The 12,555-nt window shown below is 41.8% G+C and overlaps 2 protein-coding genes across 17 annotated transcripts in view; one reads left to right on the top strand and one right to left on the bottom strand.

Annotated features, from left to right (window-relative positions):
* rg (A kinase anchor protein rugose) overlaps positions 1 to 12,555 on the top strand; it is a 236,647-nt gene that overhangs the window by 197,272 nt on the left and 26,820 nt on the right. The gene's annotated exons all lie outside the window — the stretch shown is intronic.
* LOC117611713 (protein mab-21) lies at positions 8,634 to 12,538 on the bottom strand. Its single transcript, XM_034339861.2, has one exon. The coding sequence runs from the start codon at positions 12,199 to 12,201 to the stop codon at positions 11,104 to 11,106; it is 1,098 nt and encodes a 365-aa protein (XP_034195752.1). The 5' UTR covers positions 12,202 to 12,538; the 3' UTR covers positions 8,634 to 11,103.

The following is a 12,555-nucleotide window of genomic DNA, read 5'->3' as shown; positions in this document are numbered from 1 at the left end:
TATTGTTCTCTAGAAAATTACTTGATTAACGCATTAAGGCTGATGGGGTCGTTGGTTGGTCCGGCTTGAAGAAATAAAGAATCATTAGATTACTTTGGACCAGACAACTAGAAGGGATGTTTGGCATTGCTGAGCAAGGGACACGCCGCTCACGGTGTACGTACAAAGTGTAATGTGATTGTTTCCAAGCGAATGGCCCTAGCAGGGGTCGCTGTTTCGCTCCACCAGTGATGACTTCATCCCCCATCTGATCCCGATTTCCTCTTCGTTTTAGAGACTCCAACAGAGCATCAGGTTCGTTTTCGAATCAAAGCACCACCCTGTTTTTCTTCTCTCCAAAATCTCTTTTCTTTACTCAAAGGATAGTCGTCCCTTGATCGATCGTGTAAACTTCGATTGAACTCCTGATGGTCGTCGTGAACAACGTTTTCAGGATGCTTGTAAACAGAATACCAGGCAAAAACTTAGTAAACAGTTTATCCAGGAGTTTCCATCTTTATCAAAAATGGAAGAATAACCATTCTTCGTCGCGTTTCCTTGACGGAAGGAAATTGGTCCAATATGAAAGAACGAAAGGGAACGAGTTGGGTTAGCTAGATCGGGAAGAACAAAACGCGCAGATAGAGCCGGTTGTTGCATTGTCCCGTGGATGTTTGCGGCCGTTTCGTGTCCCTGCGTAGGAACAACCGACTCTCTTTGTGCCTGTTGGTGTTTTCGCCGTGCACCATCGGGTTCTCTCGCCAACTGCGGCCAAGGGATTACCAGAGAAATCCTTTAATGGCATTGTTGGCATTTGAATAACACGAAATATGATATGAGATCAGAACCTAGTTCCTCTCCACCCCTTTCCTTGCTTCATCTTTAAGCTCGAACTTGGGGGTCCTATGGGTATAGAGTTACGGTCCCGTTCCACGCCGTTGTCCGTCCGGATTAATTGTTGGCAGCTCGTCGATGCGCGTTCAGATACCAGCGAAAAATCTTTCCTTCTTTTTTCTATTCTTTTTCCATCCCACCAGCGCGATGCTCCATCTTTGGTAATCGCGTTTCGTTGACAAGTTGAATTACAGCGACCGTCTTCGGGCACGATGATTTGAAAAATTGCAAAAACTGAAGGTAACCCTTCCGTTTCAACACCATCTGTAATGGCGGCTGTTGCTCGAAATCGTCTGGATCGTTCGCAATTGACCCGATACCGAGGCCGAAACGTTTCGTGCAAAGCGGTAACTTGGGATTGCAAGAAAAACGCGAATCACGCGGAGTTGGGCTGCGAAACGTGTAGGAGAAGAAGGAGGAGAAGCAAATGAAAACAGACGCGAGCTATAAAGCACGGCTGAACTGGCAAAGTGAAAGGCTGCACGAAAGCAAGACAATCTACGTTCAGAGAACGGTTGAAAAATCGAAATCCTAAACGTTTTAAGTTATTACGCCGGGGAATCAACTTGTTAACGTCATTTCGCGCGTGAGCGACTACCGGTCACCACGCTGCCGCGTCGTGACTGCTATTTTTCCTCGGGAACGTCCATAAACCGGACACTTTAGACGTACGGCGACCGCACCACGATCTATTTAGCATTCACGTCGTTCTGTCGTGCTACGACGGTAAATGAATACCTTAGTTATCTCTCCCGCGTTTGTAAAGTTTATTTTTACCGGTTTACCGCTCGAATCGATGAGATAACCCGAGGACTCGAGTCCTCGAAATATCCGCGAATCAGGGGGGAAAAAGGAAGAGTTATTAATGCGTTCTGATACGAGTTGCAAATTCGATAATGCGACACGGAAATGCATTTACCTAGCCGCAAGTTAATTACATGTGAGCATCGAGTGCTTGTAAATAACAAGCTTCGAGTTTAATCCATTATCGTGAAACGTTTGGTTAATTTTGTTTTAATGGTCTCGCAAAGGAAATGAAAAATGAAAAATTGTTTTCTTATTAAATCAATTTTATGAGTAGAATAGAATTAATATTAAATAGAAGTAGAATAAAACGCTCCCCGTTTATCACCGTTGTAGATTACATTCTCCTCCACTTTCCTATCTTCATTTCCCTCTCGTGCCTCCATTCATTTCCTCGTGAAACGCAAACTCACGAGTAATTCTCGCTACTCGGCTAACCCTTTTGTTCTTATTTTGCTTTCAGGTGAGTAATCGAGTAATTTCTGTTTCCTAAGTCAATTTGCCAGGCGAACGAGCGAGGTCGGTAGTTGATTCGACGCCGGTAAGTAAATCAGTTTGTTTATCAAAGAACTCGTGCCGAATTAGACGATTTTCGCGAGACGATATTCGCGGAAATATCCCCGATAAAACAGCTCGGCTCTCTTCGCATGAAAATTACGAGTATAAACAGCCGGTATACTTGATTTTCGGGAATTAAGGGAGTCGGGGGACGAAAGTGAGCTAGAGGCGACGTTTCACGAACGACGCGACACCGATGTAGTGAAAAGAGAAAACGAGCAGGAGCAAAGAAAAAAAAAAAGGAGGATGAGAATTGTAGGACTCGGTAATAATTCAGGCAAAAGGACGCATCAATCCTGATGACCCTCTGCCTCTCTTCTTCCTTGCCAACGATTCGTCCAGAAATAGAGCGTCGCTCGTAACGCTCTTTCTTCTCGTCCTTCTTCCACCATCGTTCCCACAGGTTCGTCCGTTTTCTCTCTGGGGAAAAGCTGGATGACTACCGATTTTCCCTTATTGCTGCTTGCCACGCGACACCCCCGCCCTCAGACCTAGCACTTTCGCGACATAAATCTCCGCTGCTTCGGTCGCAGCCAACTCCACCCCACGGAACTAATCAAATTTTCGTTCGAGTTCAACCGATTTCCAGTCGTACGCTGGTGTTACTTGTAAAAGGGATCGATGTTAATTTGGTAGGGCTTGTAATTTTTATCGAAAGGGTTAACAAATAAATACTGTGGTGGTCATAATAATAGTTAGTAACACCCATGCATCGAATAACAGAAACTTAGTCTTCCCCCTTTTTTTTTGTTTTAAAGCATATTTAAAATGATCAACTAGAGGTAAATGGCAATGAGGGGGGAAAAAAGGAAAGCTATATAAAAATTTCAAAGATTTCCATGATGCTATAACAAAAAGTGCACTTAATCGAACTCATTAGAATTAATATGTTAAGTGTTGTATAATGAAAATCACTTCTGTTTGTTTCATTCGTGGATGATAGATTATATTTTCTCTACGCTTAACTCCTCCTTTACCCCTTTCTCTGGTAACGATGCCAAAGAGGTCGTCGCTTGGAGGATGATTCAATTTATTTACCCCTTTTAACGTAACGAATGGAAGGTACATTTATTACGACGAAAGTAATTAATGTAACAATTTCGTAGAAATTATTCTATCAATTTTATCAGTTGCGTAAAAATTTACAAACTTAAATCGATCAGATATCCACAGGAGACCACGATCGTTTATTTTAATTTACCCAAGCTCAGTGAATAAAATATAGTTCCCGTGAGTAAATTTTTTCGCAAGATTACGTTGGAAAAATGATGATGCCACGTGGCTGGGTCCTCGATTTTAATAACCAAGAGTGTTTCTCGTCATAAAGAAAACACCCATGCGCCCCGTTGCTTCCCACCACTGAATTATTCAATCAACCACGGTATTTTTCACCTTGAGCACGCTGTTCCAGCAGTGTCGCGTTAATAACGATCCTAGAAACACGTTCGCGCTTGTTATCATCGTTCGAGGAGCCCTTAAAAGCTTGTAGCACTTAGGGCCGGCTTTCTTTCGCGTTTAAAATCTACCGGTCGCGTTAAAGTTACGATTCGAGGGTTGCTAGAGAGCAAACTGTCCGGAAGATCGGCGCTGTGATTTATTCAAACGCGTTTTCAACGCATTCGCCCTAATACGTGTGACAGTGGACGCGTAGGAGGCACGATGGATCCCGAAGAGCGGTGTTTAGACGCGGCGAGAACAAAGGGCGCCGCTCGTTCAACGCCAGAACCCGCTTCGTGCACCCTTGAAACATTAGCCAGATCACCGGATGCCTGTGACATTTTTCTCACCCACTCGAGAGTCGTTATCTTCGGCTACGAGAGTGTGGCAATCCTGAAACGGAGGCTAGTTTCGTTCGAATTCGTTTTTTATTCACGCTTAACGCACTCGTGGCAGCTTAACAACCCGGTCTGTCTGCTAGCTTGTAATATAAACTTTTCGATATGTCCTTTATGTAAAATGAAATAATGAAATGAATACAGTGTTTAATGGTTCAATTACTGGGTTTCAAATTGCAATTACTGCTTGTCTTATTTCGCCCTGGAAAATGATTTCTATCCTGATTCGATATCAATTTAATACCTCGATTAGCAGCTGTACATTTCTTCTCATTAATTCTTGATATACAATAACGTAAACGTGTTTGAACTTTACAGAATCTCTCGTTAATTTGATGTCTTTCTTACCAGTTATCACCGGAGAGATCGTAAAATAGCACTCGGGAGTTACTTTTTAATCCGACGTTCGAATAACTGAAAGCATTGAACCGCTGCGCTGGGCGGTAGAATCGTAAGCAGATCGTTAATTGCCTCCACTGTGTGTTTCATCGTATTCGAGCAACACAGTGGACGATCGTGGAAACAACATCGAGAGGATGATGTTAGATGGTACTCGTTCGCCACGGCGATAACTGCTCCTTGGTGAACTTCATAAACGAGAGATTATCCAGCCAGTTTGGTTATCTTATGTTTCGATGTCCCGAAAGCTCGTTTCGTTTATCCCCGGGCACTTAAACGCGTCGAATAAAAAATTCCTTCGTCGTGTGTAGGCGAATTACTTCGAATCAAGTGATTAGTGACGGCTTAAAGGGATATATTTCGTTAATTCCACGAAGGATCTTCACTTTTCACGGTGTAGATCTTGTCCGAGACACCCTGTGTATCTGTTTCTCGATTTCTCGCGTTTTCCAGCGATTCTCGACAGCTTCTCGGGACTTTTTGCCGAGTAGTCTGTTCACTAGTAGAAAAATCAGGGAAAAAACGTTGAGCTACATGGCGCCAACTGTGGAAGGTTGCTCGCGTGACAATATGATTCTTCTTTGATGCGCTAAACCTTAATGCTCCTCGGGAGGCTTTTTGTTCGATCAAGCAACTCGTTGTTCGTCGTTTCGCGAGCGTTGCTCCACAGGATTTCGCGTGACGATATTTTCATACGTTCGAGATGCCGCGTGTCAACCCTGTTTCCCTTCGTCAATGTTTCAAACGCATGCGATGACCCGCAACCCCCCGTGTACCAGCGATACGCTAAGTGGTTTTGCTCATAAAGCTGCGACGGTTCGTAGGATAATGTCGCCGGTAAGTGGTCCTCGAGCACCACGGGGCGAGTATCACGGTGGCGGGAGCGCACATGTGACCCCACGAAGGAACAGACACTTGAGATACGTTTTCGTACATTGTAGCAAACTTAACGATAAATAAAAATCTAATTCCTTGAAATATTCTTATCTACTATAAAATCAAGCTATCGTGTCAGTTCATATAATAAGATCCTTCCTTTCTAAATTCATATCTTGCCAGTTTCCTCGTTGAAAATTCAATTATGCAATTATCATATTTTACACAAACTACATGATACTTCAACCAACATTCTATGTTGTTAATTATAGTACATACAATCTATCGTAGTTTGTTGATTAGCACCTAATCGAGTTTCTTGATCGGTTTTTACGCTCAGTTGGAGCGAAACCTGCAAAGTACGCGTTAAAAATGATCGCGAATCCCATCGTTGCGTAAATTCCTCTTACCAGGCAGATTATTCAAGTATCGTGTCGAGACCCTTGCACAATGTAATCCATAAAATTAAATTAACGTGAAAATCGCAATCGACGTAAATTCTCGAACAGAGCTTATCTTTGAAGCGTATCTGTTCAATCTCATCCACACCGCCATGCCACCCTGCGATTCTGAAAAAGTTTCAAATTTCAAAGTCTATATTCTCCCCCTGTTTTCGACATGATTTGGAGTCGCGACTCGGACGAGGGTGCTAGCGGGGATACACGCGTTATTTTTATAATCTCGTTTTGCCGGCTTCGAGTCTCTCGGAGCGGTCTCAGCGTGTCGCTGCTTGGTCTTGCGAAGACGCGCGTGCACCAGGAGAAAAAGGAATCGTTGGTGGGGTATCGCGTTACCGATCGGTAGGTGAGGGCCCTCTGCCTGCCCTTTTTCTCCTGTTTCACTGGAACGGCCGAAAGGGGTGAAGGGTGACCGCCGGCAGGATCGCCAATAAAACTCGAGGATATCGTGGACGCGACACCACTGACAATGAAACGAATGGACAGGGTCCGTTAAAATAATTATACCGCGGCTCTGATAAATGCTCGTCTCCATTTCGTGAACGTATCGCTGGTTCCGTCGCTGTTTCGGTCCTTTACCTTCGATATAAAATTATAGTCGACTCGCTTCGAAATATCCATCAGATCCGAACTTGCAATGTCCTCCGATCCCATTTCTATTAAATACACCGAAACAAATAAAGAAAGAAAAAGGAGAGTTCAAAGAGAGAGACAAAGAAAAGAAGAGAAGAGCGTAGGCAGAGTGGGCAGGATGCAGAGCCTTCTCGTTCTTCGGGGCAGTCGGTCCCCTCGGTTGCTGGGACCTTCGCTATAAAACGCTCAGATAAAGCCGCGATGTTTATATGCGGGGATCGCAACGAGAGAGAGGAGAGGAGAGTGGCGTGTAGGAGAGGTATACCTGTTGGCCGCTCGCGCCGACAAAATAATAAGACAAAAGCCGGGGGTGGACGACGCGGTAGAGCGAGTGCGATCCAGCAGGAGACAAGGATGAGAAAATCCATGGAATACGATGCGAGAAAGCCGCGAGCAGGAAGAGGAGACAGGGAAGTTGGCAGAGAGAAACAGAAGGAGCGAGTTGCGCGGTATCAAAGACGGTAGATTGGTCGGGGAGGGGTCAGGAGAGAACAGAAGGCAGAAAAGGAGGAAACCGGACAGGAATGCATGGATGAATGCACCGTGTTGCAGGATACACCCGAGAGCTGCGCTTATCTCGCGGACCGAGACTCTGCCTCTCATTAAACTCTTCTCTACGTGGCTTCATCGACTTCGATCGATTGATCGTATCCTGGATCGAAAATTTTGCTTATTTCGTTGTGCATGTGAAATTCCGTACCATAGAGGTGAGGGTTGATCGTTATCTCGTTTGACACCCTCTGGAGTGGGATGGACATCGATGCAAAAACTTAATATTTGAAAATTTTAATAAACTGTTGTATCAAATTAGAAATAATAACTGATTATGAGTTACATGAAGTACTATGTAACTTACAATTAGTCAACTAAAAATTAATGCTACGTGTATATAATTGAAATTTTTTCTCAAATAATTGAATAATTTTTCTACCTCGAGTAGTTACAACGTACATAATATGAATTTATTATTTTTAATATTTGCATCGATTGAAACTCGTGCAACTTTTTATTAACGATCAAGTAAATTGAAACCTATCAAGTCAGTTTTACTGCACTAGATTTTATAGACTTGGAGTAATGTATCGTGACATGTGTGGTTGTAGTTAGCACGTACGCGTACTGTAGCTGGTCAAGGTTTTCGAAAGAACCAACTTTTGTTTTCCTTATTCTGAAAGTCGCAGTAATAACCAGATAAATATGTAAATTTATTCACCGTAGTAATTTGTCGCACGCATGACTGCTCAGTGTTTAATCCATGAATCGCCACGAGGGATCGGTGATAGTGTTCACGCTAAAAAATTATAAATTTGGAAAAAATTTATCAACTTTCACGTATATGTATTATTCGTCTTTATTTTTATCTTTTTTGTTAATTGCAGAAATTGCATGTTTATTCGTTTCTTTGAACATTTTTCGTGCGTTTCGGTAGCACAGCGACATTTTTGTCGATCTTACAATTAAAGAGCTAGAAACACGCAAGGTTTTCACGAAAATTTGCAATTTGTCATCTTCAGGTTTTATTTGAAGGATAAACTTGATTAATAGATTCAGGAATTTAAATCATGATAATAATGTTGATTATTAGGAGGTATAAACAAAATTCTTCTAAAAAAATTGTGTAGCAGTATTTCAATAAACAGTGATTTTTACTGTTATAATTTATGTAGTTGTACGTAATACAATTTTTACAACGTTTATTAGAGATTAAATTCACCGTACATTTTTTTAAATAAATTGGTCATTGACGTAACTCCTTGTAATAAAACGCGCAAACGTCGTATAAATCAATAATTTAGAATAAATTGGCGATAATTGCAGTGTTTTTCTCGTTAAAATATATTTTACGATGCTTTGACTGAACCTGTAACATTTTGTTGAACCTTTCTAACTGACCTTGCAGTGATAAAGTATTTATATTTATCAGCATTTTATTTACATTTTAATTACCAATAACAAAACAAAGTACTTACGTCAAACCAATAATTCCAAGGTAAGATTTTAACAAATGATAAATAATTTTCAAAATCTACAGTAAATCTTGATAAAATCTTCAATAAACTGTATAAAGAAATAATTATCAAAATACAAAATTAGCAATCGAATGATATACATACGTCAAGATCAATCAACACGTTTTCCACAAGTTTTCCAACATGTGTCATACTAGAAATCATCTAAATTGTGTAGTAGTCATAAGCAATGATATATTAGATTCGATCGCATATTAGACAGCTATATTAATTAACCTATCAATATTTCTTAACCGATAATCAACATCATTCGGACGGACATTTATTGAAACGTAGCAGCGGATTTTGCTAGTTGTTCGCATACATTACGCGCACGCATAGTTTTCCAGACTATTTTGAAGTTTCTTTGATACACGCACGGTAAACATGGATATTAGTGATTGTTGTTTAAGTTGCTGCCAGTTTTACGCTCGTTCCCGTCAGTTACGCGGATGTTACCATCAACACTGTGCTTAAAATCGATTACACGCACCGAATACCGCGTTTCACGTTTGGGAATATTTACTTTTGTCATTAAAACGACAGTGTTACGCTTCCATCACTATTTTAAAAAAAATTTTTGTTCCGTATTTCGAAAGATAGCTATTGTTTATAACGAAACAGCGAACTTCCATTAAAATATTTTGACTTCAACTCTTTATCTGTTTATAAATTAAGAATTTGATAATGAGAAAAGGGTTACTTTTACAATCACAGACATTTATCAATTTTTATATAAAAAAATATATTCTGTATTTTCAATTCGCTTTGGCACGGAATAAGCAACTCCTTCTTGGTATCTTTCATTCGTTACAAGACACCCCGTATAATATCTTCATTCGTAGCACGACACCTAGTCGTTGGTTATTTCTTGTCACGAAAATCATAGACTTCAGGCATAGGGTTATTTTCTGAAAATTATCTCTGTTTCTTAGTCTATACAATAGATACGTTAGTTGGCTTGAAAATGACTGGAGCGAATGTAAACGCTGTCTAATGATAAATAAATAACGCAAACCTGTCCCGATAAGATATAATTTTCTTATCGACCTGTAAAACGAGTAGCTAGGTGACTAGGTGCTTTCCTTCATCAGTCTCAGTTTTAAAAGTTATACGTCAAGTAATTTGAATAAATATGGGCTAATAAGTATGAAATACGTAGCCCGAGTAAATTAATCAAATAGATTTTAATGAACCTTTAAATAGAAATATTTACAATTTTAGAAATAGGTAAAAAACTTATTTGTTGAATAAGCCATCGTTTCCGTGTATTTTTATCTTTCCACCGAACTGTACGAAGGACGAATAGAAAAGAATTCGCAATGATAAAATTCTGTTAGACAAAACACAACAGAAACGACACATATCAGACTATTTATGACGAAATGTAAATTGATTTAAACGTTTGACTGCGAATATCGTATTGTTAAGTGAAGCTAAAATTATAACCGAATGAGTATAATAATTTTCTTTTTATTAGAATTTTGTACATGCATGGGTGTGACATTTCAACAATAATTTCTATTTTCTTATCGGAGTTTTAACGAAAACAAAGGGAAAAAAGCAGACAAACAGTTAAATATTCCGTCTGGTCGCAACAAAATTGAATCGGTCGTTGGAATGTTATTCGCGAGTGAAATTCGAATGTTTCCTTCAATCCCCAGTGGCTCGAAACAAAAAAGCGCGAAATGGATTGCAAAATTTACGAGGCCTAATCTACTGATGGGAATTTTCTTTTCTGAAAATTTTTAAGCAACTCGTAGAATGTCGAATCATTTGGATATTTTACACAATTCATTTCACTTTGCAAATATTTTGAATTTGTTAATGGCATTCGAATAAACGTGTGTCGTTTAGTTTGATTTTCCAGCAAATTCATAGGTGAGGAGTGGGTGTATTATTTTCGAGGCGAGAAATGACGACAGCCACCGTGACTATGGTTCCATATAAATAGCATTGTATTTCACATTCTCGTGTACACTTTCAATAAATATCTTTTGAGTAGTATTTACATAGCGTCGGGGGACAGGATAGATCGATTAAAACAGAGGGACTAAAGTAACCCGTAACCAGTGACTTCTTGCGCTCCCTTTTTCAACACAATCTCAACAATTTCGCGAATATATTCCATTGAACTATGTTCGAACGTATCACGATTCTTCCTTGATCATCGTACGTGTAATTTGAAAGTGAACATGAATATCACCGGTTAAGAATTAGATCGCAGGGTATCGTGATTCGATGTAGCTGTCCGACGGCGACTCCCTTACGACAAAGAACGGTCGTGTTCGAAAATTCAACCTCGTCGTATTTTATGGCACTGGTTCAAAATCGTCCCCGGGCTCCGTGGACCACAAAATAATCACACACGCACCGAGCGATCATCCTCGCATTGCAAACACACACCAAGCGTCTTTTGAACGAAAGTATTCGATGAATACACCTTCCAGTTTGCTTTAAGCCGTCTCGAAAATTCTCCCACAGATTCAGACTGCTTGTCCAGAGAATAATAATTAACATAATCTCCCTAGCAGAATCTCATTGTCACATCATTTTTCTACAATTCGTAAGTGGTCGCATCGATACACACGACCCCTTTTGATGAAGTTTCTAAAAAGGGCTTCTCGAATCCCCAGGTGAATCGAAATATTTCTTTCACTACAGCTTCTCCAAGGCGCGACTGTTCGTAAGAAGTTCCCTGGTGAGTCTCCACACTTGTTTGGCCGCGTTCTCCAATCCACTGGGTGATTTTCCCTTGAACAAATCGAGATTTGGCAAGAAATAATGAGGGCACCTGCGGCACTGCAGGCAAGAGATCAGTTGCAATAATATTCCGTTGATGCGGTCCCCGATGCACGTCTCGTCCCATTCAGCCTCGTGAGGGTGTTTCTCGCACTCGTACAGCAGTAAGGTTTTCATGTGATAGCTGGTGACAGGATTGCCAGGTAGATCGAGATGTCTGTCCCTAAGAGTCTTCAGGATACTCAGACAACGTTTACGACTGCCACCTTGGAGCAGACGATTCTCGGCATCAATGAAAGACAACGCCCATGCGTCGCCCTCCATCGCTGATTGCTTCCCTTGCAGTCCTATGCATTCTTTCGACAACATGTCGAATCCTTCTGTTTTCACTTCGGCTACGATATTAGGATGCGGCCAAGATATGTGCGCTATCGGCCAATGAGAGGCCGATCTTGGCCAAAGTCCGGCACACTTGAACGCCGGTGTGATCTGCACCACGTATCTCTCCCTGATGCGAAGCTTCACTTCGGTCGTGTCCGCGATCATCTTCACCGAATCCCTATAGGCGCACTTGTCGCAAGCTTGCGCCACCAAGGTCTGAAATCTCGAACGGATCTTCCTGGCGGACAGGTAACCGGAGGCGGTGATGAATTCGACCCAAAGGGACATAGACCTCTTTCGACCGTCGCTGAGCTTCAGCACCGCGCAACCTGGCAACGTGCCGTCGTCCACGAAATTCAAAACTCCCATTTGGTTAAGATAGATCACGATCTCGAATTCCGTCGGGGAGATCACGTCGAGACCGTCGAAACGACCATTGTAGTCGGTCAACGACGAGATGAACCGAGGCTCTTGAACCTCTACTTCCTTCAGCACGTCCTGCACCACCCGGCACACTTCTTGGATCGTCTTCATCACTTGACTCTTCCTGGTCATTACACGCTCCCCAAAGTACTTGTTGATCTGGTATACCATCTTGGACTGGGCCGCCAGCATATCGGCCGGCAACAACATGGTTGCGGCGATCTGAAGCCTTCGAAGGCTTCTTTCTTCGAGGTTTCAACTGTAGATCACCGCATTCTGCCCCGAAACTCCTTCACCTTTTTTTCCTCTGATTTTAACCGCACTTTGCGGTCCGTCCCTTTTCCATTTGTAACGTCCTTGCTGTATCGAGAAACTTTTCCTCTTCAAATTGACAAGTCTCTTCGTTGGGAAGATGAAAATAATAGCGGTCGAGACTGATCGCGCGTCGCGTCGCAAAGGGACGCCGGGTTAACGGCGGTGATACGAACGAGCAGCGGGAGGAAAAGGTGTGCGAGCGACTCCGTGCAGGAGCAGATTGTCGACTGCGCTGTCGTTCACCTCCTC

Source organism: Osmia lignaria, chromosome 10, assembly GCF_051020975.1.
Source record: "Osmia lignaria lignaria isolate PbOS001 chromosome 10, iyOsmLign1, whole genome shotgun sequence".
Lineage (NCBI taxonomy): Eukaryota > Metazoa > Arthropoda > Insecta > Hymenoptera > Megachilidae > Osmia > Osmia lignaria.
This window is presented reverse-complemented; position numbering and strand designations above follow the sequence as displayed.